General features: G+C 52.2%; 1 protein-coding gene across 1 annotated transcript; it reads right to left on the minus strand.

Moving 5' to 3' along the window:
- JPH2 (junctophilin 2) lies at positions 1 to 27,801 on the minus strand. Its single transcript, XM_054274687.1, has 5 exons — positions 27,423 to 27,801; positions 19,503 to 20,286; positions 5,505 to 5,623; positions 1,279 to 2,075; positions 1 to 81 (listed from the first exon to the last, which is right to left on the minus strand). Exons 1-5 carry the CDS (start codon positions 27,799 to 27,801, stop codon positions 1 to 3), a joined length of 2,160 nt encoding a protein of 719 aa, XP_054130662.1.
- Positions 27,802 to 27,870: the final 69 nt, after the last annotated feature.

A 27,870-nucleotide genomic window follows, 5' to 3' on the forward strand; every position in this document is an offset into this window, starting at 1 on the left:
TCACGTCAAAAAATGTACAAATAGGATGGCCAGACCAATGTTCAGTAAGATGACCATGCAGATCACAATTGTGTTAGGTCCCTGAAAGAAAAATCCAAAACAGAGCATTACACAGCACAGCTCCAGACAGACATAGCTTGATTCTGCTGCTCAAAAATACCAGAATCACCCCCTCCTAATGCCCTGAAATCTGGCATTTAACAACCAGCCTGAATTTCAAACTTGTGGAATGTTTATCCTCTCCTATTCCTACTTCTTCCCTGCAAATTCATTTGAAGGATGTTAAATCAGGCTTCTTTTGCAGCTAAATTAGATTAAAGGAGACCCTGACCACAGGAACATGAACTACTGGTCCCATGTCAGGCTGCTCCTCCCAACTCCCTTCTGCATCCACATTGCCTGTGTTTGTAAACTTGTCATTTTTAATATCATAGAATCATAAAATGCTTTGGTTTGGAAGAGGACCTTGAAGATCATTTATTTCCAAACCCCAACAAATGAAACCATGTGAGACTGCTGTAATTTCAGACCAAAGTATTTCCAAGCTGTGCTTTTCTAAAGTCACATTGGAATCATTCACGTCCAAAGGACTTCAAGATGGGACTCAGAGGGCTAATAAAATGTCTGGGTTTCCAGCTGTATTTGCTAAGAGCAAATTAAGTTTCAGTGACTATATTTTAAACCTGGGAAATTGGCTGGTGATTCAACACCACAGTTCAGCTCATGAGGTGCCCCTACAGCAAAAAAAAGTAATGGGTAAAAGAGAAACACACTTGAGCTCTTCCTGGTTTTTTTCCCCTAAACTTTCACATCCAAGTTGGTTGGTAATGGGGAGGGAAAAGAAGGTGAGAAAAGTGGATAAAATTAATTGAAAGATGCCTGCTTTTGCACAAATTTTGAAATACAATTTGTCTGAAAGGTGAAGAGAGGAGGTCAAAACAGGAAGGTTATGAATGTCAGGGCAAGCATCCAGGCAGGGCAGGCTGGGAAGGCGGCAGGAGATGGGGATGCCAACACTTCTCTAGTGGGCTTTAGGATCCTAAAACGAGCCTCCATCACTGCAGCCCCAGGCCCTGAAGTGCCATGGGCTGGGTGCCTGTGCTTGGGTGCTCTGGTGTTTCCCCACTCAAACAGCTCCAACAGGCCTTGCTGGGTGCTGGGGAGGAAGAGGCAGGCCTGGGGGGTCTGCATGCCTCCAGGTCCTGCCAGGCCTCATGGGGAACAGTAAAGGAAAGGCAAAATGGCTCCCAGGAGGCTCCCATGGATGCCCCACGTCACCTCTTCACACTCCTCCGCCTTCTGTGCTGCCACCACTGCCGCCGCCTGGGCCGGGCCGCGCTTGGCCCCTGCCTTGGGCTCGGTCCGGCCCGGTGCCCTGGCCTCAGTCTTCCTGTCGGCCACGGGCTCGGCCCGGCCCAGGGCCCTGCGCTCAGGGCTGGGGCGCTGCTGCTGCTGCGGCTCCTTGGCCCGAGGCGGCTCCGGCTTGGCCTCCGCCGCCGCCGATGGCTTCTCCTCGCGGCCCTGCAGCGGGCCAGGGGTGCCCCCCCGGCGCTGGGGCTCCCCCCGGGGCTCCGGGGAGGGCGGCTCATTCTCGGGGAACTGCTCCTCCTCATAGTCCGTGGCGGGGGTCACCGGCGACGTCCGCACGGCATAGCTGTGGTAGCCCTTGAAGTGCTCGACGTCGGGCTCGCGCGCCATGCGCTGCAGCGGCCCGATCTCCATCTGCTCGGCGCCACGGCCGCGGCCACGCGAGGCCGGCCGGCCCTCGCCCTCAGAGGGTGCTGGGCTGCCATCGCCCGCCCTCCCGCCTGCCTCGGCCCAGCTGCCCGGCCGCAGGGCCCCGTCCTGCCGGGGAGCCGCCTTGGCCCGCTTGGCCTCGGGAGGGGTGGCGGCAGGGCTGGGCGCCGGGCTGGCGCGGGGCGGCGGCTCCTCCTGCTCATGGAGCTGGGGGCTCTCGGGCGGCGTGGGGGGCGGTGGGGCAGCCTCGGGCCGTGGCGCCTCCTCCTCCATGTTGACCGCGTGCTCGGCATTCTCGATGATCTCCTGCAGCAGCTTCCGCTTCTGGTACTCGGGGCCTGCGGAGAGAATGTGTGAGGAGTCACTATGGAACGGGGGACAGCGGCGTACCCCAGTGCCATGGCACCATCATGGCTTTGGCAGCCGTGCCCCCAGCAGCAATGGGTTTGGGAACCATGGTGCAAGGGCCCAGGCTGGAGTCTGGGAGAGGAGGAACTCCCAAACCAGACCCTGCTGCCAGGAGGAACTTCCTCTTGGAACTTCCTCTAGGAATTTCATTTAGGAACTCCTGAAGGCTCCAAGCCTTATTGTGTGCTCCTTATTGTGGACTCCTGCAAGCCTTATTCCCAACTGTTCAGTTGGGAAGAGCTGAAGGAGCAGGCAGGAGCTGCAGATAAGGTTAAATAATGAAACAATGAAAATCTGCAGCCCAGCTTCATGTGGTCACACAGACGGGTCATGCTGGGGCTAAGGAGGATACAGCATCCAATGAACTTTGGTTTTTTTTTGTATTTAATGGTTAGGAAACTCTTTAATGTGGCTTCCACGGTGTCAAATAGCCTGGTAACTTCACATGATATACAGGATGACCAGTATCATAGGGAAAGGAAGGGTCTCCAAATTATCTGTGCCATCCATCATGATAGGAAAAATATGGTTTTAAATGGAACAGGGTTTGAAGTTATACAGCCCTCTTGTCTGCCCTGAGCTCCACAACAGCAGCAAAATTACCTGGCACCATCACGAAAGGTGACTCAGGGCTTCAGATTTCATTTTGGCCTCATCTCACACACTGACTTGTGACTTCCTAGCAACATTGCCTCACTTCATTTTTTCACCTATCATTAAATCTTTACTTCTTATTAACTGTATTACAAATTGTAGCCCAGCCTGGGCCAAGGGAGTTCAGACAGGGCCTGACACTGAATATATTCACCAAAATGCATCACAAAAGAACTGGAAATATCTTGTGGAATAACAACCCTCCACAGTGCTCCACATGCTGAGATGTGCTGGGAGAAGAGTCCCCACACATCACCCTGACACTCATAGCAAGTGAGGACAAGAAGAGCATCATGCTCCTCCTATGCAGTGTAAGATTGCAGAGCAGCTTCTTTGAAAGCAAAGCCCCTGCTCTCAAGAATGAGGGGCCTCATTCTGCTGAATCCCAGTGATGCTGATGAGGGCTTGCTCTGTGCTCCTAAATGACACTGTAGATCCTGGAGCCACACTGCCTCTGGCTGCCTTAAGGTCTCTCCCCTCGGCTCCTCCATCTCAAGGACTGATGCAGACCTGAGTCTGGTTGGGAAATTTGGCTCAGTGCTCCTTTTACTCTCGTAAGTCAGTGGTATGATTTGCATATGATATGACTACTACCTCCTGTCCATTCAGGCAATGCCTCCACTTGGAGGGGCAGTGGGGAAAAGGAGGGCACTGATTTCAGCTGCTCTGCTCTGCCTGCACACTCCTGTCAATCAGCAGATGACCCATTCAGGGCCATTTATTTCTGGCTGCAACTGAGTTATTTGGAAGCCATTTCAACAGTTGTTCAGACTCCTCAAAATAGGCTGCCTGCAGCTCCAGGCTCCTTGCTCTCTCCTGCTGCTTTCTTCTCTTCCTGAATAATTTACAACACAAAAACCCCCAACTGCCTGGAGGGCACACACTCAGCTCCCCACCTTCATCTTCCAGCACTTTTCAGCAAGGGTTTTGGCTTACATCCTGCTCTAAGTTACCAGGGAGGATACCCTGAAATTCAGGGCTCGACAGTTATTAGGGATATGGAGCTTGCTGAGCAGGATTGCCTGTGTCAAACACAGCATGGTCAATCTGCCAGGACAGCAGGGAGATACTCAGCCACCAAACACAGCTGGGCCCTCCTGGTTGTGTGAGCAGCAGCTCTCACTCCTAGCAAAACCCAAGGCTGGACTACTCTCTGTTTGTTCCTGGATGGTGCAACTGTGTGAGAAGAGATATATCCTTGTGCACTTTGTGAATTTAGAGGTTTAATAGAATCATAGAAGAACAAAATACATCAGGAGCTTCAGAGAGGCCAGGACTCAACTGAGGCCCTACACAACAGCAGCAAGAGGATCCAGCACCTGAGGAGCCAGGAGTGGAGGTCAGGCTGTCCCAAGTGTTTTACAGAGACTGTTTCAGTTGTCTCATTCAATTGCCACAGGTGGAAAAAATAATCTAGCTAGATGTCCAAAATCTCCCCATAGGGATTCCAGTTTCCTTTATTTCTGCTCTATAAATACCCCAGTGTGCAAAGGGTGAATGTAGAGCTGTGAGTGGCAGCTGGGGGGCTTATGTGAGGATCAACCAACATTTAACCATTGTTAAAGGAAGTGCCATGGGCTGGCTCATGCCCATGCCTGGGTGCTCTGGTGTTTCCCCACTCAAAGCCAGCTCCAACAGGCCTTGCTGGGTGCTGGGGAGGAAGAGGTACCCCTCCAGCATGGCATTTCCCCAGCTCATAGATGCAGGACAAGGCAAGAGAATGGGGAATTTAGGAAAATCTGTCAGCATGACTCTCCCCAACCAGGCACCAGCTCTGAGCTGTTCCCATTTCCCACTGTGTGCCCTGTGCTGGGAGTGGTACAGGAGATGCAGAGACACCGAAATCAGAGCAGGGGCAGGTGTCAGGTTTTGCTGAGCACAAGTCAACCTTTGGCTTCTACCCCCAGTTTTACCACTGTGATAGTCCCTTGTCATCTTGCCTCAGTAACCATGGGACACTCACTCCAGGCAATAAATCCAGAAAATAAGAAAGACAGGATGAAAATATAGGCACTTGGAATTTTATTTTTTGCTCTATTATTATCTTCCCTCTCTGTAAAGGAGTTTCCCAGGAAGAATATATCTCCAGCTAACTCAGTCCAGGGAAAAGTAATGGCATTCACAATGCTGATTCTAATATGATACTTCTCATCTACCAATCCTCAGTGCTTGGTCTCACAGAAGGAACCTCCCAAGTGTTTACCAGCCAAATAATTAGCAGTGATACTAACAAATTAATAGAGAATCAGGAAAATAGTATTTTGTACTAGCTGCTTTCTTATAGGATATTATGGCCCCTAATGAGCAGAGTCTGATTGTTTTGAGGCCTCACAGGATGTGGGTTTGTGAGTTAATGTGCAACACTGTTCCAAGAAAAAGCCACAAGGGATGTATCTACAGGAGAGCTGCAGATAGCCCCGAGCTTGCTGCCTGTCCTGCCTGCTGTTCTGAGGGCTTCGGTGTATGGAAAAACATGAGAAGCTCAGAAACTGTGGGGTTTTCCTCCAGGCTACGGAACCACAGTGAGTAAAACAGTGGCGTCAGGAGGACAGCAAATCACCCAGGACAAGGGGCTGGCTGTAGAGCAAAAGAGGATTTAGGATAGACAGGAGAGCATTTTATGGAGTTATTAAGTGGGTGAAGCACTTGAACGGATTCCCCGTGGAAATTGCAAGGCCCTTCTTGGAAGATGCCTCTGATCCTACCTGGCTGGTAGAAGTCTGGGGAGAGCTCCCTGGCCATCATTCTGGCTATGCCTGATTCGTTGTTGGCTGCCTGAGCTGCCTGCTCAGAGCCTTCAGCCTTGGCTTTGGCATGAGCCGTCCTGCAGAGAGAAGAAGGGAGAACAGTGAGCACCCTCTGAGCCAAGGTCATCCCACCACACAGCAAACCCTGGCTGCCACCACAACTGCATCAGCACTCAGAATTTGCCCACATGACCCAAAACCCTACACTCAGGGAGAGAAGAGCAGATTTTCAGTGTGGAAGGGGCCCAGCTGCTCAAGGGTAAGGTGGAAAGGCTGCACACGGGGAACAGGGCAGGTGTATTTGTAAATGTGAGCATGTTCACACATTGCAGTGAGGCAGCAGAATGGGCTCATTGCTGTGCTGCTCAGAGGAATGACCAAGGCATCACACAGGCATGGCTGGTGGCTGAACTCCTCTGTGTGTCACCAGCCCTGAGGTGCTGCACCTCACCAGAGGCAGTGTGCCCCTGCTCAGCACACCAGATGGGTTTTCCCAGAAATTTCTCTCTTGTAGCTCTCCAGCAAACAACATGCCTTGTCCAGGGGCTCCTTTACTCACTGCAGCCTGACAGGCTGGTCTCACCAGAGCTATTGTCTCCCTCTCAGCTTGGCTCTCTGAGTCGTTTCCACTCCTTCCCAGCACATCTCCTCCTTGCTGCACAGGGCTGCAGGCTATGGGAGTTATTTTACTGGCCGGCTGTCATATTCCTCACATGCCTCATGCTCGGGGCCCTGTGATCTTCCTGCTAAAAGCAGGGATGGCTTTACAGCCCAGCTGCTCACAGGCTGGGAAGGAGCTGACTTCAAACAGCAACCTTGCACCTTAAAAATCAGGGTGGGTGAAGAACAGTATATTCAGCTGCTTTGTTGCACTCAGGTCTTACTGAGAACTGCCTTCCCTGTGCTCTCACTGTCAGATTTTCTGAGGCTCCCCATATTCGCCATTTCATGTGCAAATCTACATATTTTTGTGTGATAAGTAGTTAGCATTCCTCAAACTCCAATTCACCCTAAATTACAACCTTTAATGTGGTCTGATGAGCCCTTTTCAGATGCAGGTTGGTATCTGGTCATGTTTTAGGACAAAAAAGGAGGAAAGATGCAGTTCTCATTCCTGCAGTGAAAACATTCCAGAGGAATTTTTGGGCTGTTAGTCATGAAATGAGGATTGATTCCTTCCCATTAAACTGAGATGCAGTAGGCAGACAAGACAAGCTGAAGTTTGAATACTCAACAGGTGCAATGAAAAGATGATAGAAATGCTGTTCTGAGACCCTGACAAGGGAGAAGATACACACCTATGCCATTCTGAGTAGCAGCAGGGAAAGAACTGAAAGTAGGGCATCAATCCCAACTGATACAGGCAACAGTGTGACTTGACAAGGGGCCAAAAACACTTCTCAGGGCCCTGGGATAGAGAAGAGGGTGCAGAGCTGCTGTGGCTCAGCCTGTCCCTCCCTGGGATGACATCCCACTCTGCTGGAGCCATGATTCACCTCCCTGCCCACACTCACATGTTATCTCCCTGCTTTCTCTGCAGGGTGAGCTGCCTGGGATTGCAGTCATTCTTGGTCTTTTTATCCAAAATCATTACAGCTCCTGAAAAACCCAGAGACACGATGAGGCAGAAAACAGCATTTTTAGGCTGCTGCTTGCAAGCAGGGGGTCTGAGCCAGTTCTGAACAGAGAAAGCACCTCCTTTTTTGGTAGCAATATAATCAGCATGATTAATTCCACTATAATCTGGCAGGGGCCAAGGGGAATGTGTGTGTGCTCTCCATGCCTGGGGGATCAGAGTGGGCTGGGTGTGCTGAGCCTGGGGCACACAGCCTGCCTGGCGCCAGCCCCAGGCCAGAGGCTTTCCAAGGGAGGATCCAGCTCTTCATCCTGGCAGGACGTGCTCCAGGCCCTGCCTTTGTCCTGCTGCTCCTGGAGGATGGGATTCACCACCAATAGATAAAATTCTCCCTTTCAGTTGCTCTCTGAGCCAGGCAGATGCTATCCTGACCAATTCCCAGGCAGACAATCACCCAGCTAGCCCCAGCTGGGGGAGCATCAGGCAGCTCCTGGCAAGTGCTTTCCTCAAAGCAGCTCCCAAAGAAGTAATCTGGAAGTGCACTAGATGTGGGGTCTGCTCTCACTAGTAAGGACAGAGATGGACATGTCACCAAGTGGGTGCAGATGACATGCTCAGCTCTCTCAGCACCTGGGGACAACACAAGAGAACAGGGCTCTTGTGGAGGGCTGTGAGCAGCACTGCATCCCTTGGTGCCTGGGGATGCTGCAGGCTGAGGTAGCTCTCAATTCCTGCAGAAGGAGAGATGGGAACACCAAGAAGATCCAGCCTGGGTTGCAGAGGCTGCACTGAGGATGCTGTGGGTGATAGGGAGCTGAGCCATTGCTGTGAGACATCACAGCCCCAAGGGTAGCAGGGCTGTGCAAGGAGGGCTGTGAGGGCAGGGACACTCTGGGGCAGCTCCCAGGCTGCACACATGGAGTGGTGACAAGAAGCTGAGCAGCACAGCTTTGGCATCCTGCACTGCCCCACAGCAGCTCTCACTCTGTGGGACACAGCTGACCTCTGCTCCCGTCCCTCTGCTTGCAAAGTCATCCAGAGGTGTTTGATTTGGGGGGACTACTGTCAACACAGCTGCCCTTTCAAATCTGGCAGCTCCAGCACATCACACATCAGCCCTGTCAGCATCCCAAGAGAGCACTCCTCTCCGAGTCAGCCTGGCCCCAGCAGGGATGCTGATGCCCTGTGCTGGGTCCCTCTGTTGCTGACATCATTTATCTGGCAGTAGCCAGGTGAGGAATATTTGGCTTTCAGAGACATGGCATGGTGTCTGAAGTTCATTTTCCCTGGTTGAGCCGCACATGCCCAGGGCACCAAGGGATGCAGTGCTGCTCGCAGCCCTCCAATAAACCTACACTGAGGGTTTAGTGGCATTGTGACAAAGCCCAGCCTAGAGGAAAGGGTCCAGCCATAACAATAACTTCTAGTTGGCCTGGAGTATCCCTGAATTTATTATTTATCTGTGTGGCTGGCAGAGCCTGGGAGCTCAGCACAGAGGAAAACTTGGCCCTGGCAGCAAAGCAGGAGACAAATGCCAGCCACCCTGGAAGAGCCCAGTGCATGCAGCACAACAGCCTGTCCCATCCCACAGCCTGGGGTCTGCCAGGAGCAGGAGCTAAGAAAAGAAAAAACCCAGGGATGTTTGAGGGTATCAGGAAGGTGACTGCAAACCCCAGAAGTGAAACGTGCAAGAAGAAAAACTTCTTCCAAGGTTAAGATCTCAAAAAGCAAAATGAGCTTTCACAAAAAGGAAATACCAGCCTTGATAAATTTGATGCTATTCAGGCACACTTTAATCAGGGCCACAGTTTTTTATTTATTGCTGTTGTGTTGTCAGCTCCCAGTAACTGTGCAGTAAACAGCCCCTGCAGAAACCAGCAGAGGAGAAAGTCTGGAGATAGAGAAGCTCAGCAGGAACTGAAACACAGACCCAGGGGCTTTAGAGCAGCCAGCAGCAGAATCCAAAAGCCCCTTTTCAAGGCAGCACTGGAAAATGAGCCATGAACAATAAACACATCCAGCTGGAGGAAATAAACACAAAGAGGGACCTGTACAAACCCACACCAGTGCTCCCTGTCCCAAAGGCAGCACTGCCAGGATGAGCACTTCCCAACTGCACCCTGAGCCATCTCCCTGGGCAGTGCTGATAAAAATAGCTCCAGTAGATTCTTTGCAAGGAGGAGCAGCAGCTCGGAGCCGAGCTGAGGGGAGGCATGTGGGCAATGTCTGCAGCCCCTGTCCCAGCCCTGCTGCCACTGCCTCCTGGCTGGGTCACAGCAGCTGCTGGGCTTCACACCCAGGCACAACGGGAGGGTTAAATGCATCTGCTGCTTTATTTGCTCCTCTGGCATGGCTCTAATGCTCTAATCGTTTTTGTGCTGGTGCAGGACAGAGCACCACTCCTGTCCTTCCTGGCCATGTCCCAGAAACACTGCCTGGATCATTCCTCCAAGCGCTGCTGAAATCCCCCAGGGACACACGAGCCGCAGCTGAGCACCGCGCTAACAGGTGAGGCCCAGCCCCAGCAGCACCCTGGCTCTTCGGACAGTTTCTGTGGTTTTGCACATCCACATGGGATTAGACTGCAAATGAAACTGGAATTAGCAGGGAATACTGCAAATACCAGACAGGGCTGGGGTGCCTGAAGATGCAGCAATGACCTTGCAGCTAGAAATAGGGGAAGAGTTCAGCTCTCTGCCCTCACATTTGCTTACTGGGGGAATGTCAGACCTGTCCAGTGCTGTCCTTCCTTCTCCAGGGTCCCCCTTCTCCCATTGATTCAGCAAACCCTAAGCAAGGGCCAACTGAACACCCCTCCAGCCCAACCCATTCTATGATTCTTGCCATTCTTGATATTAGGAGCTGTCTGGAAGACCATTAAGCAAAAGTAATTAATGAGTCAGTTCTAGGAAGAGTCTTCTGCTGAACTCTCCTCTCCTGGAAACTGGCTGTTCCAGCCAAATCCCTGCTCCAGCATCCAGCAGGAATCATTTTGTCCTTCTGAAGAAACTTAAAACAATTGTTTGTCTTGGCAGGAATGTTTGCAGCACTCAGAAGGGAGCTAGGGAAAGCTCAAGAAGTGTTTTTGTTAATGGCAACATGGTCCCTTCTGTGCTCACATCATAAAGGGCAAGAGCATACAGACCTGACAGCACACACCTGGGCTGGGGCTGGGACTGGGACTGGATGACATTTAAAGGTCCTTTCCAGAATTCTATGATTCTACATCCTGACTAGGACAGAACTTTCTGGCTTCTCCATTTGACACACCATCTTCATACTTGTGTCACCTCTCTAGCTGGAGCATCCCTTTCTTCCTGTTCAGTCCCAGCCCATCTCCTTTGTGTCTCTCCCTCTGCCTCCACATGCACACAGATACCAGCAAAACTCTGCTACCCTCATGTGCCTGTAACCAAGCCACAGGACTGAAATTCCCTCTTCAGTCCACCTCTCATGCCACTTTCCCTGCCCTCAGTCAAAGCCATCTGGGTGTTCTGCCCTGACAGACAGCTGTACCATTCATGTTCCTTTTGCTCTTTTTGCTCCATCACTGACATGCATGTACCCACTCCACTTCCACTCTGAGATCCCTGGGCTGCCTGAGCCTTTGCTGCTTTATTATACAGGCTCTGCACCTGCAAGGTGTGATCTAAATTGTGAAATAAGCATAAATCAACACAATTTGCATCCTAAAGGAAACACCTCCATACTACTGAAGCAGAAAGCCAAAAAGAGAAACCATCCTGACTTTGCAGAGCAGCTCAAGAGATGCCCCAGGCTTTTCCCTCTCAGTGCCAGCACTTACACAGAAGTGGTAGCACTTTGTACATGCCCAGGCTGGATAAATCAGACCTTTTCTCCTTCCTTCCACAGAAAGGGCATGACCAGGCCATTCAGCCCAGAGAAAAGCATCCTTTTCTGTGCAGTGCTTTAGGAGCACAGGCCTGGCAGAACTCCCTGCCACCTAACAAGCTCAGCCTTTATGATTACTTGGTGAATTTTTAAAATACCGAAATGTTATCCTCAGCTGTAAATAGCTCTGAGCCACTTGCATCTTTCACTGAGGGATACTTCCCTTTGGAACAGTTAAAGTGATATTAATCTTTCAGCAGACAGATCTGCAGCTGTCTTCAATGAGAGGACAACCTACTCACCCCAGCCCCACAGACAGCAGGATCTGCCCCATCACTCTCTGCCAGCCAAGTGCCCCAAAGCTGAGTGGGGCTGGGTGGGCAGCGGTCAGCAGGACCTGGGTGTGCCACCCTGTGAGGAGCCCGTGGGGCTGGCACAGCCCACAGCTGCTCTCTGTGTCCCCCACAGCCCCAGGGTGCAGCCAGCAGCTGCCCAGAGCTGGCTACAAAGGGAGCAGAGCAAGCCAGAGCCTGCCAGCTCAAAGGGCTGCTGGCAGCAGGATGGCACCCTGACCAGGGACACTGCACCACGGGCAGGACAGGCAGCTCCTGGCCCTGCTGGAGCCTGTCATCAGCACAGCCAGGCTGGGAGCAGCTTGTCAGAGCATCCACAGGGATATTTTTGGGAAAAGGGGGATTTGCAGCTGCCAGCTGGACCCTCTCCTTCTCCCCCTGGTTTTCAGGGCCACTCTGCTGCTCTGGGTGCAGATTGAGGGTAGCCCTGAGGAGCAGGAGCAGGTCCCTCAGAGCAGCACAGCCTTGGGGGCTATGCCCTAATGCCAGTGATTTATTCCAGCTTCCAGAACACCCTTACCAAAGGGGCTCAGCAAATGCCCTGGGGACCCTGATTTAATTAGGTACTACTGCAAGATGAAAGGAGCTCGGTTTTCCCACTGAACAGTGCATCAAAACATCTTTACAGCACATATGCAATCAGGGTCCTTCAGCCTTTCTATCCATAAGAGGAGTGTGCTTTACCAGATTGCCAGATCCACCAGCATTAAAATGGGTGGAAAAGTCTGTGTTTTCACTCTAAGATTGTTGGTTTTTTAACCAAAAGTCTTAGCAACTTCTAAATTAAATGTTTTTCAGATTTCAGTAATCCAAACCAAAAGAGTGAGGAACTGCTGTATCTGTTTTGTGGGGGATTTTTCCAGTCAAAAAAACAAAAGCAGATTTTTATTTTTTTTTTTAGGAAATAAAGGCATATTTCTTAAAATCCTGCATTTGTCCAAAACCTCAATTACTTATCAAAATTTAAAGTTCTCCGAGTCCTGTAGGTCTCTTGAGTTGATGTTCACAGATCGGAGGTCCAAGAGAAAGAAGAGATGGAGCTGGGGGCACCAGCACACGTCCCAGGCTCCAGTGCCTGCAGCTCCCATGCACCTGTACCCAAGGCTGCTCAGAGCACCCAGGTCCCTGCCAGCCCTCAGTGAGGAATCATCAGGCTCTGCAGGAGCAAAATTAAAAAACTTGAACTGAGAAAGCCAAAGGGCTCTGGCTCAGCACCAGGATAAGCTGACAAAGATGCCCCTCCTCCAGGAGAAGGGAGGGTTTCTGCATCACAGGCTTTCTATTTAAATTGGACGTGTTACTTAAATATTATTTCTTTTTCAAGATAAGGCTATTTCACATTCCACTGAAATGAGGATAATCTCTGAGCAAAGCATGGCTGAATCCAATGATTTCAAAGCCCCTGCAAGCATTTGGATGGGAGTCAGAGCCCTCTTGTTCCACGCAGCAGCAGATCAATTGAACGAGATGCTATCATTTTCCACAGTCATTTTTGCAGATTAAAGTCACACTTCATTTTTCCCTCTCTGTGTTTGTAAGCTGTTGAGATAAGGATTTCCCACAAGGTCAGAATGAACAGCCCATTAATTCCACTTTCCCTGCCTGGCTGGCTATCTGAACTGTACCCATCCCCAGGTCTGACATCCTGCCATCCCATCTCTGCTGCTCTTGAGGGGATCCCTGCAAGACAGAGCCTCCCTTGCCTCAACCCTGATAACCCAGGAAGCCCTGGAGAAAGCTGTGTGCTGTCCAGCAGATGCCTCCTCCTTGGAGCTACTGAAAATGCATGTTCCCTCTTACCCTAATAAGGCATGAAAGTGCCTGAGGAAATTCATGTGAGGTGGGTGGAAAGCAGATAAAGCCGTGCTCCCTCCTCTGGAGTCAGAGCACATCCCGTGCAAGGAGCACGGTGGGCCAAAAATATGTCAATGCTGGAGCTGCAGGCAGCCTGGATGAGGCTGGTCTGGGAGAGGGCTGCAAGAAGGGGGTGAAGGCATCACAGCATCACTCACCCAGTGACACTGAATCCCTCCAGCCTCACACACAGCCCCCCTTTGTGGGGGGACACACTGTGGGTGTCCTGCAGCTGGGCTGGGTGTCTGATCCTGGCTCTGGACCCCAGAGTTCTGGTTTTCTCCACCAGTCCCTGAAGCAATTGGGTTTTGATTTAAAAAAAAATCAATTGTGCTCCCCACTAAAGTTTGGAGAAGAAATGGCCACCAGGGCAGTAAAGTGGGGGTTTCTCCAAGGAGTGGAATAGGGTCTGGGAATGGTGTCCTCCTTGCTTATTTCCCTCCTCTGGTTGATAATGAAGTAACTGATAATTAAACAGGAATTAAAGGGAGTGAGACAGGACAGCCATGCTGTCCCCATGGCCACACCAGATCAGGAACAGACAAGAGCTCACCCAAACCCTCTCCCTGCATGGCTCCAGTGGAATGAGGATTAGACAGAGGTTTGAAAACAGCAGTATTTCTGCAGAGCTGGAGACTGCTGTGCCACACAGAAAGAGTCCCAGCCCTGGGCTTCAGCTGGTGCAGAAATAGATGCCAGCAACTGGGTTTCTATTAAGCAAGGGTGATGAAACAGGATTATCCTCTTTATAAACACACCAAGCTCTGTGAGAAACATCTTTACTGGGACAGCAGGACTGAGGAGTGTCCCCTCAATGCTGTGTCCTGGCACTCAGTTATAGCAGAGAGCCACGTGGCTGCCCTTGCTTCTCCTGTCCACTGACTCTCTGAACCCTGTCCATGGAAGTTCCAAGATGCAGATTCCCATTACGAAGGCTGTGAGGCAATCAGAATTCCTGGAGCAGCCAGAATACCCAGCATCAAGGAGCTGTGCTCAGCTCAGGCCACTCCACTGCCTCCAGGTATGGTTGTGCTTTGCCAGAAGTGACCCTTCCACTTCACCCCATGGGGAGGTGAGGGGTAGTCCTTGGTCTCCCTGCACCTCCATGCACTTGTCATTTAAGCCCCATGAGAGCTCAGGCTGGGACATTTGTCATCATTGGTGCCTGCAGAAATGCTGCTCACAACTCTTGTGTCCCTCCCTGGCCAATAGCAGCCAGTGACCCACACGGGGTTGGGAAAAGCTCTGCCCATCTCCTGCCTGCTGCTGCCTCCTAATTACACACCCATCCCTCACACGGAGCTGTGGAGTCCTGGAGCACAGAGATTGTGAGGCTGGGAGAGCACAGGAGGCTCACTTGGTCCCTCCTGTCCTGGCAGGGCTGTCCTGAGCCATGGCTGCTGCTGCTACTCACTCTCACAGGGTGGCCATGAGCATCCTGCCCTCCTCTGGCTTTAGACCTAAAGGTCTGGGAATGTGCTGAACTCCTGAGGTGTCTAATGCCTGTGCCTCTGGCTAAAAGCACATTTTAAAAAATCCTTTTGCCTTTCTAGAGCAAACCCCAAGTGTGATTCAACAAACCTAAAATCCCAATCTGAAATCTGGCCTCAGGGGAAGCTGAGCTGTGCTGTCAGCCCCAGGAGCACCAAGACCACTCTGCCCACCAGCCCAGCACTGCACTGGACACACAGTACCCTTCACCAAAAAGGTGTCTGGGGAAGGTATCCCTTTGGTTGCCCACTTTCCCCACCAGAAGCCTAAACCCCCAAGAGCAGAGGGGACAGAAGCAGAGCTGTGCCAAATAAAGCACCTTCCCAGTGGGAGCGGCGTGGGCCGCCCCAGCCCCAGCTCTCAGCTGTCACACTCAGGCCACGCTGATAAAGCCCTGCTCTGCCTGCCCTTATTTAGTCAGGAGCCTGTGCTGACTGCAGCGATTTTGGGACGTCATTTGCACCACGTTCCCCAAGGAGACGCTCGCTCTGCCCGGCCACGCAGCCTGCAAATGCTGAGAGCAGGGAGACAGCCCTGCTGGGAGTGCAGCCAGGCACAAGAGCCTTGGAAAGTGATACAGGAGCTGCCAAGGGCTCTTGTTGTTTGAAGGGAGAGCTAAGATGTGCCCCAAAGTCATGGGTATGGACAGAAAACTAACTTAGGCTTCAAAACCAGCAACAGCTCACACTGAGCAATGCCCATGTGCTGGTGGTGGGGAAGCCACATCAATGTAATGTTGTGCTTCCACACAGCCCAGGCTCACCCTAACGAGCAAACCCCACTGAATCAGGAATTGATGCCCCACACTTCAGAACAGAATATAGAAATTCCTACAGATATCTGCTCATATTACATTAAAACAAAAATAAATCCAAAGTGTATTCACTTGTAATTGTACTCTCCAGGTATAAACCACACACGGGCGATAAACCAGCACATGAGTACAAACTGGTGAAGCACAGCAGCCATTATAGCCTCGAATATCTTGCTTTCCTACTGATCCCGTGACATCCAGCAGATGTATTGAGGTGTTCCTGCCAGGACAGGCACCCTTCAAAGGATCTCAGAGCCTAGCCAGACCCGTGCCTTGCAGGACACATGGCCAAGTCCCTCCATTGATTTTGGTCCAAGTCACTGGGAAGCACAAGCATGTGCCCAAGCAGACCACGTCAGAAACTGCTGCAATGGGACAGAGGTGGGATTTGCAGTATTTACACTCATTTTGTCCTTAAAAAGCCCCAGAGAGAAGGAAAACCCCTGTAAAAGCTGCCCAGCTACTGAGCACACAAGTTTCAAAAAATCAAAGGTTCCCCCTGCAGACAGTCCTGCCCTTCCTCTTACTTTATTTAATTTAATTTTGTTTTAATCTGTTCTGAAGAGATGAAAGCCAACTATTTTCATGCTTCTTCTCCCTGTATTCTGTGGGACCATCCTCCCCACCTGACAGGCAAACACACATTGCTCCCCAGGCACAAGGAGCATCAAGTACCCGGGGTACAGAGCACCCTATTCTGTACCAGCCCATGCGCCCAGAAAGCTGCAGGGCAGCTCTTTCACACCTCAGCATGGCTCTGAACCAGCTCACTCATGGCCTGGTGGCAGCTGTCCCCTCCTCACAGTCCTGCAGCCAGTTTGTCTACTTCATCTCACAGGAGGTGAAGCCCCAGCTGTGATCCCAGGCTCTCCCCGTGCTTCCCATCCACCCCAAATTATTTTCAAAGGAGTCCCCAGTCAGAATGGAGTAGGGGAAAGGGAAGGGTGTGACACAGCAGGTGCCTTCACCTGGCACTGCAGGAACTGCCAGGTCCCAGCTCTGACAGGAGTCCCTTGGGATGGCAGCAGGACAAGTCCTGCAGCACCAGCAGTGCAGGGCAGGGCAATCAACCCTCATGGTGTGTGTTAGGTGTGCTAACCCCACATCCATCCCTGGCCACCCCTGGGCAGGAGTAAAGCCTTGTGCCAGCTGCCACAGAGGCTGCACTCCAAGATGACTTTTCTCCTGAGTGAGGATTCACACTCCAGCTTCTATCACCTCCATCCCTCCAGCTGATCCCCAGAGCTCTTGAGGGACATGCCCAGGGTTTATACCCAACATCTGAGCAGCACCAATGGGCTTTGCATAGGGTGAAACTGGCTGACCTGGATGGGCTGCTCAGGAGAGCATGGCCCCATGCCAAATGATTTCCACTGAAATAATGAAAAACAGAGCTGTTCTCTCAGCTGACAGTGAGATGACGTCCTCAGCTTCTTGCACAGCTGGACTGCCAACCCAGGAGGATTCAGGAGGGAGCAGAGGAGGCCGGGGCAGCGCTGCAGAGGCAGCAGAGGCAGCAGGACAGGCAGTAGCTGGCACTGCCCACGGCCCTGGCTGGAACACCAAAGTGAAACAGCACTGGGACAGGAGCTGTGAAGCAGCCTGGTGCCTCAGACACCCTCAGAACACAGCATGGGAGCTTTGGTGACTGCACTGACCATTGTCCCTGGCTGTCTCTGCTCTCCTGCCCAAAGCTCGCAGCAGGGCACCCCTCAGTGCTGCTGCCAGCCCCAGCCCTGCACCCCAGGGCTCAGCACGTGCCTGGGATTCCTGCAGTGCAACTGGCCCGGGCAGCTTCCAGTGCTTGGTCTTGTTTTCCTTGGAATTTCTATCCCTAAAGAGCCTTTTATGGTGCAAAAGGGAGAAATCTGGCCTTCCCCTGGCATTTCACCCCCAGACAGCAGGAGGCTGGATGCTACAGCAGTTTAGTTCTGCAAGGGGCTCCCCCGAGTGCCACAAGCAAATGAAACTCAAACATCCACGTACAACAGCACAGGTGGGCAGAGGCAGCTGGGAATTCACACAGCCCACCTGCTGTGTCCTGATAATTAGTGCCTAGTAATAAATAAAATGTCATATCTTCCCCAGGAAAGGATGGGTGTAGCCTCAAAGGCTTTTTTTTTTTGGGTAAGGCACACACTGCCATCTGAGGAGAAACATGAATGCTCCATCTAAAAAGCTCCACCTCACAGTTATGAGCTCAGGCAATGCTAATGACAGTGCAGGCCTTCTATAAACTGTAATAATCCATTTTCACAATCTGTCTGCAATTACTCTGCCCTGGGTGTGGAAATTGAGGCAAGGTTCAAGGCCAAAGCAAAAGTTGTGGCAGAGATGGGGTTTAAACTAAGGATTTTCTCCAGGAAAAATTATGAAGATTTACTCTCTACCCCAAATCTGAGGTGAAAGGAGAAGGGAGGAGAGCACAAGTTGGATTTACAAGTAGAGAGAGCAGCTCTGTCCTGAGCAAGATACACGAGGAATAAACACTGATGGCAGTGCTGAGTTACAGTTTACAGGACAGGCAGCCTGAATTCCCCTCTCCCAGCAGGTCCAGCTCAGCTGGAAGCTGTGCTGCAGGAACAGGACAGCAGGAACCAGGGGTTCCACACTGCCAGCCAGCACAACAATCCCTTCTTCCCTGCCCAGCAGCCACACCACTGCAGGGGCTGCTGCCTGAGGGCTCCCTGGAGGAAACCAGGCTTCCTTCCATGTCTTATTTCCTCCAGCTCCAAGGTTTCCTTAATAGGAAATTATTCCCTGGCTGCACTGCGGAGGGATGCAGTCCCTGGCCAGGGCAGCGGGCGCATTCCAGACCCTGACTGAAAACACTGCAGAGCTGCTTTTGATCCAAAGTGTAAATAGTGTATAATAAAAAGAGGTTTGTGTAAACCAGCCAAGCTCTTGGGGTGCAGTGTTTGCAGCTCCAGCCTCCTTATTCACACCACAGCCACACGCTCTTCCTGGGCACAGCAAAGCTGGTGTTGGAATGAGCCTGCCCTGCCAGAAGGATCCAGGGCCCCACGCCACCCCAGCCTGTTATTTTTATCCTAGCTGGCCCTGCATGGAGCTTCACTTGCAATCCTGCTGGGTTTTCTCCACCAGTCCCTGAAGCAACTGGGTTTTGATTAAAAAAAAATCAATCGTGCTCCCCACTAAAGTTTGGAGAAGAAATGGCCACCAGGAGAGTAAAGTGGGGGTTTCTCCAAGGAGTGGAATGGGGTTTGGGAATAGGTGTCCTCCTTGCTTATTTCCCTCCTCTGGTTGATAATGAAGTAACTGATAATTAAACAGGAATTAAAAGGAGTGAGACAGGACAGCCATAGAGTCACAGCTACTGCTCAGCAGCTGAGCAAAGCCTGTGCAGGGTGAGGTTTTCTTGGTGAGGTCAGGTGAAACCTCAAGCACTGTTACGACCACATTTCCCCAAGGAAGAGGAAAGGAGCGAAGGCTCCCAGATCTCTGATCTCTGCCAGGTCAGCTCTGAGACTGGCAGGAATGCTGCAGGGGGAATGTGCTGCCAACACAGCTCGGACACGGGCAGGGATGTGAGCTGGAGGAGGAGAATTTCCCGTGCCCTTTTCAAGCAGACCCTGAAGCCACTCTTATTTCCTCTCTCCTCCATCCCAGGAGGGACAGTGGAGCAATTACACTCAGCTGCTAAAATTGACAACACTTGTGCATCCCACAAACTTCCCCCAGAGCCACACAGGGGGCTCCAGGGCCAAACTCTGTTCTGCTGCAGCCCCAGTTTGTCTGGGACGTGTCTGGCTGCTCATGAGCCTGCTGGTTTTATCACCATCAAACCCTCTGTTTCTCGGGCTGTGGCACAGCATCAGGATGCTCCCCATCCTGCTGAGTGCCAGAGCTGGTAACAACTCCTGCTGCCCAGCACCTGCCCTCTGGACCAGGGCTGCAGGGGAACAGGAGAGGGGATGAGAAAAAGGACAGCTCCTGAACACATGGGATGGGACCATCCCCAAAGGAACCTGCGTGCCGGAGCTCCAAGCACCCACCTGGATGCCGCAATCTCTGACTTCTGCCGGGCAATGGCCGCTGCCCTCTGAGCCCCCTCCACGCTCCTGTCCACCTTCTGCCGGATCTTGGCGCTCTTGAGGGGTATCACCCGTTTCTTCATGCCCTTGACCAGCACGTTGTGGCGGTACTTGCCCTCCTCCTTCTTGCCGTCGGGCAGCGTGGTGCAGCCGTAGCCGTGCCGCAGGTTGTCCAGCCACTCGCCCTCGTACTTGAGCCCGCTGGAGCGCTCGCTGACGCCGAAGCCGGCGCGTTTGTCGTTCTTCCACTCGCCCATGTAGGTCTCGGTGGTGGTGGCGTCGATGTCGGACTCGAACGGGGTGTACTCCTCGCCCTCGGCTCCCTCGCCCAGGCTGACGGTGGAGGTGGCATCGCTGGCGGCCGAGCTGATGCCGCTCTCGCTCTTGAGGAAGCTGACGCGGCTCTTCTGGCTGGCCAGGGACGACTTGGACTCGGACTTCTTCAGCTTGCCCAGCAAGGAGCCCCTGCGGAAGAGCCCGCCCTTCTTGGCCTTGGCGGCCTCGGCGTCCGCGTAGAGGCTGAGGGCGAAGCCGCCGCGGGTGATGGTGGGCGAGAGGGGCAGGCTCTCGGCGTTGGCGGCGGGCGAGTCCTGCTGCGGCAGGGTGCCGTTGCTGTGCTCGCTGCGCAGGGAGGACAGCGAGGTGCGCAGAGGGGAGCGCACCACCGAGGCCATGCCGTAGGGCACGCTCTGGCGCACGCCGTAGCCGTGCCGCATGCCGTTGGTGAACTGGCCCTGGTACGTGCCTGAGGGAGACAAGACAGCGTGAGAAAGCCTGGCACAGCCAAGGGAGATGAGATGTGGGGCTGTGCTGAGCCCAGGCATGCAAAGCATCAGTGCCCAGGGAGCAGGGGACAGCAGCACAAGAGGCTCTGCTGGTGGGTGACAGCTCATTGCAAAGGGACTGAGGCACGGGGAGACACTCTGCAGACCCATTTACTGTACGGGATCTGGATTTTCATCCAGAGAAGACAGAGGGAGGCAGCCCCAGGGGTGGAGTTTGGGCTGTGCAGAGGGTGGCAGCAGCCCCAAGTGGGCATGTGAGCTGCACTGGCACATCTGCCCTTGGCTTGGTGACAGTCCCTTTCAGCTTGTCCCTTGCAGGCTGCCAGGACCAATTCTAGACCCCCGAGTCAGTATCCCACATGTCCATGGACTGCCCTGCTGCCTGAAACCACATCTCCTTGGTGCTGACTTATGGCTTCTCTGAGTTCCCGTGATCAAGGCTTGTGCCACACTGCACAAAGCAAGAGATGGGCAAAAAAGGGAGGAGAGAAGCAGCTCTGTGTGGGGTTCCTTCAGCTCTGCCCCAGAAAGCACAACCCCACTCGTCCAGACCCAGCTCGAGTGGGCAGATGGTGTCACTTGATGGGAGACACAGAAACGATTGTGTTCACCATGGCCAGGGCTGCACCTTGGGTACAGGATCCTGCTGGGAACCAGCAGGACTTTGGCAGTGACACCTTGAAGGACTGGGACACTGCTCCTTTCCAGATGCCCTGATCCCAAAGGTGAGCACATTTGCAGGCTCCCAGCAGAGCGGAGACCCCCACTCTGATTTTTCTCACTAGGATGTCAAGAGACTTAAATGAGGTGCATCAGAGGTTCCACAAAAAGAGCTCCTGGGAAGGGCAGGGGCTGGTGGGGCAGCAGGCAGCCTTCACCCACAGCACCCACCATGCACAGGGAAGGTCAGAGCATCCCTGAGCCCAGTGGATTGAGATGGGATGGGATGGCTTCCCATCCTGACTCTCATCAGTCTATAGATGCAGTTGCCTCAGAAACCAGCAAACCACCCAAAACAAAGGCAGCATTCCACCCTGCTCCTGGCATTACAGGACCTGGAATGGGCCACCCCAGAGCAGCCCCCTGTGGAACAGAGGCTGCCAGCAGCTCCCTCAGCCTGGGGCACAGGCAGAGGGTGATGGGGGAGCACAAATGCCTTTGGAAAGGCCACTCTATTTTCACAGACATCTGTCCTAAACCTGGTTTGCCAAAAGCAGTGACCCACCAGAACACACATGATTTTGGGAGAGCAGGCACTCCCACGGTCCTGGGGAGGCCCAGCCAGGGCTGGGCTGACATGGAAGGGGGTGACCCATCTTCAAGGCATGAATCTCCCCCCTCAGACACTATTACTGAGCCCAGGGATGACCCTGCTCCCCAAGGAGCAAATCCAGTTCCTTCTTTGGTGATCGTGGGAGTGCATATTTTACAGTCTCCCAGGCCACTTCTGCAGCATAATCTCTCCTCCCAAGCTTCAGGTTTCGTTGAAATCCCCTTTGGACCGGCCTGTGGAGTGTTAACTTACAGTGCTGAGGGCCAGGAAAGACAAGAAGTGCCCGAGTGAGTAGCAGCTGCTGCCCTGGGTGAGCTGCCCCCAGCCAGCCCCTGCCCACCCTGTGACACAGGGGATTATGGGGTCCCTGTAAACAGTTGGTCTCCCCTACAAAAATGTAGGGGTTCAGGTAGTAAATGGTATTTGCAGGCTGCAGCCAGGCATGGGGAGCCATCTGCCAGAGTAAGGGGCCATTTTCCACTTTCTGGGATGAGTTTGAAGCTATTCTAGGGAAAAATAAGGAGAAATAAGCAGGGGTTTGGGCATGAGTCAGGAGTCAAGGACCATCATGGGAGATGCCAGGCATCTGGGCATGTTCCTCACCATGCTCCCAAATCCTTCTCCATAAAATGGCGATGAGCCTTCCTAGTGCAAGCTGAAGTTCTAGAGACCCCAGAGTGCCCCCATGTCCCTCCCTGGTGAGGTCAGTGCTCCACCCCAGCCACCGAGCAGGGCTGACACATGATCAGGGTGACATTGGAGACCTTCTCCCAGGATGGGAACAACTTCACACGTATCAGGCTGCAGCTGGTAATGCCTCCATGTTAATTCCCTGGAAAAGGAACTCTGGAAAATCTTGCAGGTTAAGGGGGTTCACTCACTCCTCAGGGGTCAGGTCAGAGCAGCTGCTGCACTCCAGCAAATCCCCCTCTGTCCCCCTCAACAGCACCAGAGGCAGCTGGGTGGGAGAGCCACCAATGGTTCTCCAGGGAGCAGGGATGGAGTGCCACCCTCAGTGCAGGGTTCAGCTCTGCAGGCTGCTCTCTGCTCCCTGATTTCAGCTTGTACAGCACCAACACTGTCCCTGTGACCAGAGCTGCCAACCCTGCCTGGACGAACGAGGGCACGGACACAGTGCTGCCCACGGCTGCCCAGCCAAGGCAGGGGCAAGCAGGCACTGCCATGTCCCTGTCGTGCTGCCATTCCTGCCCAGCTGAGGCTGTGTGCCAGGGCAGGGCCATAAACCAGCCCTGGAGAGGAGCCAGAGGCGGCAGGGAGCGGCTGGAGGTGCCGGCGGCCGTGCGTCAGGGCACGCAGGGTGTGAGCACAGCCAAGGCCTGCCTGGCCAGCACGGCCCAGGGCAGGCACCTCACTGAACATGGGCTCTGCAAAACCCCCTGCAGCAGGGCTGCACATCCCCAGGCCATCCCCACACCCCAAATCCAACACAGCCTAGTGCAGGCACCTCACTGAACGTGGGGCTCTGCAAAACCCCCTGCAGCAGGGCTGCACACCCCCAGGCCACCAGCACAGCCCAGATCCAACACGGCCCAGGCAAGGGGGCACAGCAGCACACAGAGCTGTCAGCCAGGCTGCCACGGGCTCATGCATGTCTGAGGTTCTGTAAAAACAATTTAAAAGCAGTGGATGTGGAACAAATAAATCTCTATTTAGGATAGGGAGCCCACTTCCCTGCCTCCCCAGCCCTAGTGATTCATCAGGCTAGTGGGACAGACACCTCATCTCATCAGGGTGTGATTAGTGGGGGACAGAGCCCAAATAATGCTTTGTTGGCTGCATTTTTATTTGTCCTAATACAAAAACCACTGGTTCCTCTGCAACCCCCAGGAATACAATTCATCACCTCTGCACAGCAGGTGATGCTGCCTGGTAACTTCATAGGATGGGAAGCACTAAATTGTGGGATCAATAGAAATTACATCCCTGCAGCCTTCACCCCCAAACACTCCCAAGGGAGCAGCCCCTGCTTCACCCCAGCAGCAGGATGGGATGGTGCACAGCTCCATCCAATGCAAAAGCTTCAGCTCCCAGTGCCCTCCAGCCCAGCAGCAACATCCCATCACCAGCAGTGACACACTTCCCCTTCCCAGCCCGTCTCAAGGCTCCCATATAATTAGTGATGAATGTAAATAATACAAACAACCATGTAAATAATGCAAACAGCTCAAATCGCTTCCCTGCCCTACAGTCCCCTGCTGTCACCCAGATACTGCGATGACAGGCTGGGTGGAACTCGGTGTGAGTGGCCAGGGACATTTAAATGATGCACAGCACCATGTGCAGGACAGGCCAGCAAAAACAGAGTGCTGCCTTGTGGTGCCAGCAGTAGTGTCTGATGGGTTCTGCTGGAGAAGCAAAGAAAACCACATAGAGGGGTAAAAAAATCCCGATATTAATTAATATATATACTATACTAATATATTAATATATGTAATATTAATAACAATAAATAATATATATTATATAATTAATATATAATTTCTATATTAATTAATAAATATGACTATATTAATTCATGGGTCATACTCAGCCAGGCAGGAGCTTTGCTACAGAGGCAGCAGACAAAAGCCAGCACCATGGTGGCTCTCCCAAGCCCCTTTCCTCCTTTCCCAGCCACAATCCCATGGATGCTCCTTCTGTCCTGGTCCAGGCCCCTTTCCACTGCACTTGCCCTGCCACAGGGAAGAGTTGTGCTGCTCCCCATCACCCATTTCATTTTATCTCCCCAGTAAGGCACTTCTGCATTTATTTTCTCCTTTTCTGTTGTCTTGTGATCACTGACTGGTCTACTTGTTTCCTCGTGGTTAATTGACACCACTGTTTTCCTCAGGACCCTAGAGAACAAATTGCAGCATCAAAAATAAGTTGGTTTTAGGCTGCACTGATTGCAAGTGATGTTTTTTCCCCTCTATACATATAAGCAGTTCTTTGTACAGCAAAGTCAGGCTTTGGGCCGGACCATGGGTATGCAGCATGATTCAGTGAGCAGTTTTTCTGCAGTAAGATTTGACTCAGGGGTTTGACTCACAGTCAAATACACAAAAGTATCCAAAAAATGAGGTCTTCCTTGCAGCATGGACAACTCACAGGGCAAAGCCAAATAACTACATGTTTACTCATAGCTTATGTTGCAGAACAATGACTTCCTTCATGCTGTGCCTTCCACAGCCCCACTCACTGCTTCAGCCAGAGCATTCTGCTGCTCTAAAGGGCTCTGAGCTCTCCCCTGGTGACAGCAGCACACAGAGTATATCCAGCTTGGACACACAGAGATATATCAGAATGTCACTGTGTCTGCACAGCCACACCAGGAGCTCTGAACCCCTTGGCTGATTTCAATCTCTTTAAAGCCATCAGTCTCCCATAGCTTTCACAAAAATGGGCTTTTGGTAGCGGGGAGAAAAGCAAATAACTCACACAGTGCCTGGGTTAAACTGTACCATGACCCTGGTTCTTATTAGACACCAAAAATCTACATGGGATTTCAGAAAGCTTCACTCCAGATTTGGGCTTTTTTTAAATCTTGGCCAGACACAAGATTCAAACACAGACAGCCCTATAAGTATATTTTAAGTGTATTTTGAAATGTAAATTTTTATGTATGTCTGTATATGTATGTATCTATAAAAAGTTAAAGTATTGATAAACATCAGAATCAGCTACATTTTCCTGAAATCTGCAAACAGTCCAACCATGACCTAAAGTTTCTGACGACCTGGCAAGGGCTGCACATTCCCAGAGCCCTTTTCCTCGTGTGGCTGGCTTCCAAGGGGCTTGGGAATCGCGTCCCCTACTCCAGGGACAGCAGATATCCAAAGCCTTTCCAGATGTTTATCTTGGCAACCTCAAATTCAAACATTAACAGGTCCCATTAGCAGTCTGGCCACATCTGGATCTTGCAGGTGGTTTCTGTGTGCAGGTGAAGAGACAAAACAGGAAAAGGTGGTGCAGGTCAGTGACCATTCCACCCCTGTCCTTCAGGTGTGATGCTGGATGGTGATCCCTGACTGCAGTTTTATCCATGTTGCTGTGCCATCAGAGAAGCTCTTGTGTTGAATGAACAGCTCAGATCAGCCAGGGTGTGATGACCCAGCACATGGAGCAGCACTGGGCACCCCAGCACATCCCTCGTGGGGCTGAGCTCAGTGCTTTGGCAGGGCACATCTCCACGGATCAGGGCTGAAGTGCCAGGCCCCAGTGGCACCAGGGACCAAGCAGCTGGCACGTTCTTGGGTGAGGGACAACACCCCAGGGAGCACTGTGCTGACAGAAGCAGGATATTCTATATCCCTGCAGGAGAGAGCACTGGTTCATCTCTCCCACTCTTCTGTCCCATATCTAACCAAACCCCTATGTCAAGTATTACCCCTCAAAATTCTCCCCCAGAACATTAACTGGAATTCCAGTAGCCCTTCACCCTTAGAAGGATTTGCATTTTAGGGAGCAGCAAGGAAGCAAATTCACAGGAGACCTTGACATCTCCAGAATGAAATTCCCAATGGCAGCTGCTGCTGACAGTTACCTGATTGCTGCTCTTTACTCATCACAGCACACCTCCCATGTCACCTACTCCTCTTATGGCCTCACATGAAGGTTCTGTGCACACAATCTGCACCCATTAAACCATTCCATGGCCACAGGAGAGAACGGGGGAAAAATTTAAGGAGCTGGAGGGATGTGTCAGTTCATGTCTGTCCCTACAACATCCAAGGGCACAAGGAAAATGGGTCAACTTCAAGACTGTATTCTCAGTCTTAAAGTTAGCCACAAGCCCAAACTCACTGAGAAATATTTATGAAAAACATAGCCTTGAAAGCCAGTCTTGAATTAGTCCATTTTTCTAATATCTATAAATGTGATGCTTTTCATTCTGAGGATTTCTATTAATTTTGCTTTATAAACAAACTCCAATGCCTGTCCTAGATAAATATAGATGCAATTTTGATCCATATTTTGAAGGGTATTTCTTTCAAATCACCCTCTGTATTTAGCTAGCCTAAATGTGGCAGCCTGGAACATTACAGTGCTGAAGAGCTACTAAATTACTTGCACAGAAATTCTTGCAATGTTTCTAACCCCAGAATTGCCACTAATGCAAGAACACAATTAGACCAAGCATTTCCAGAGCACAACAAATATCTGACTACATGGTGTAGTTGTATAGTAGTGGAGGTTGAAACCTTCCAAATAACCAAAGGGATTTTGGGGAATATGTGTGGCAACATATTCTAAACAGCTTAGACAGACTCAATCAAAACTCTTTGGCAAAGCAGATGTGCAGGCAGCCCATGAGAGGCATGCAGGCAGTGTTGATGCACAGGGAAGGCGTGCTGGGATGCTGTGGGTGGCTCATATCCGACAGGAGAACATTCACAACTCGCTGCCGTGCTGCACCAGCTGGGGATTTCTGGGCTGGTTCAGCCAGAAGCTGCAATAACCATTCCCTGTGGAACCAGGAGTCAAAGACTACACACAATCAAGTTGGTTGGTGTTAACTGCCACAACAGACACTTAAGGGCAGCTTGGGGCAATGCTCCTGCTGCTCCACCCTCACGTCCACAGTGAGCTGCGCATTCTGGGCCCACTGGGAAAATCAGGGCACGCACACGTGGATGAGATGGCATCAGCCCAAGCTCCCCTTTTGACTGAAGCACCCCAATGGCTCATTGTAGAACACTGTGCCTGTCTAGTGGGAACAGGACCAGGTCAGCCCTTCGGCAGAGCCAACATGCAGCCTCTGTTGTCACAGGCTGGGTGTGACACTGTTCATCCCCCCTCCTGTTCCCTCTGGAGCACCCTTACCTCCGTCAGCGTAGGTCTCGGTGCCGTAGCCATCCTGCAGGCCATTGTTCCATGTACCCTCGTACTTGGCTCCGCTGCTCATGCTCTGCCTGGCGCCGTACCGTCCCTTAAAGCCATGGGTCCACTCTCCTCTGTAAACCCACCGTCCTTTGGTCTCGATTCCCAGCCCGTGCCTCTTGCCTTGGGACCAGTAGCCTTCGTAGGTGTTGCCGCTGGGCCACGTGTAGATGCCCACCACCTCGAAGCCGTAGTTCCAGGAGCCCGAGTACTCGCCCTGGCCCTTGGGGCCGGTGCAGATGCCGTGCCCGTGGGCTTTGCCCCCCTCCCAGCCCCCGCAATAGGCGCCTCCATCATCGAAATCAAACCTGCCGCCGCTCATGGTGCCCTGCGGTGCCCCTCAGCCGGGCAGCGTTCCCAGGGGCAGCGCTCCGGGGCTCCCGCATCCCCG

This window comes from Melozone crissalis, unplaced genomic scaffold (assembly GCF_028551555.1).
Source record: "Melozone crissalis strain CALT ecotype California unplaced genomic scaffold, PUWL_Pcris_2 ptg000017l_1, whole genome shotgun sequence".
In the NCBI taxonomy this organism is placed as follows: domain Eukaryota; kingdom Metazoa; phylum Chordata; class Aves; order Passeriformes; family Passerellidae; genus Melozone; species Melozone crissalis.

Coding starts and splice junctions, on each gene's coding strand:
- JPH2 (XM_054274687.1), bottom strand. CDS start 27,801: ATGAGCGGCGGCAGGTTTGATTTCGATGATGGAGGCGCCTATTGCGGG. Junction 20,287..27,422: donor CGAGACCTACGCTGACGGAG/GTAAGGGTGCTC, acceptor TGTCTCCCTCAG/GCACGTACCAGGGCCAGTTC. Junction 82..1,278: donor AGGCGGAGGAGTGTGAAGAG/GTGACGTGGGGC, acceptor TTTTTCTTTCAG/GGACCTAACACAATTGTGAT.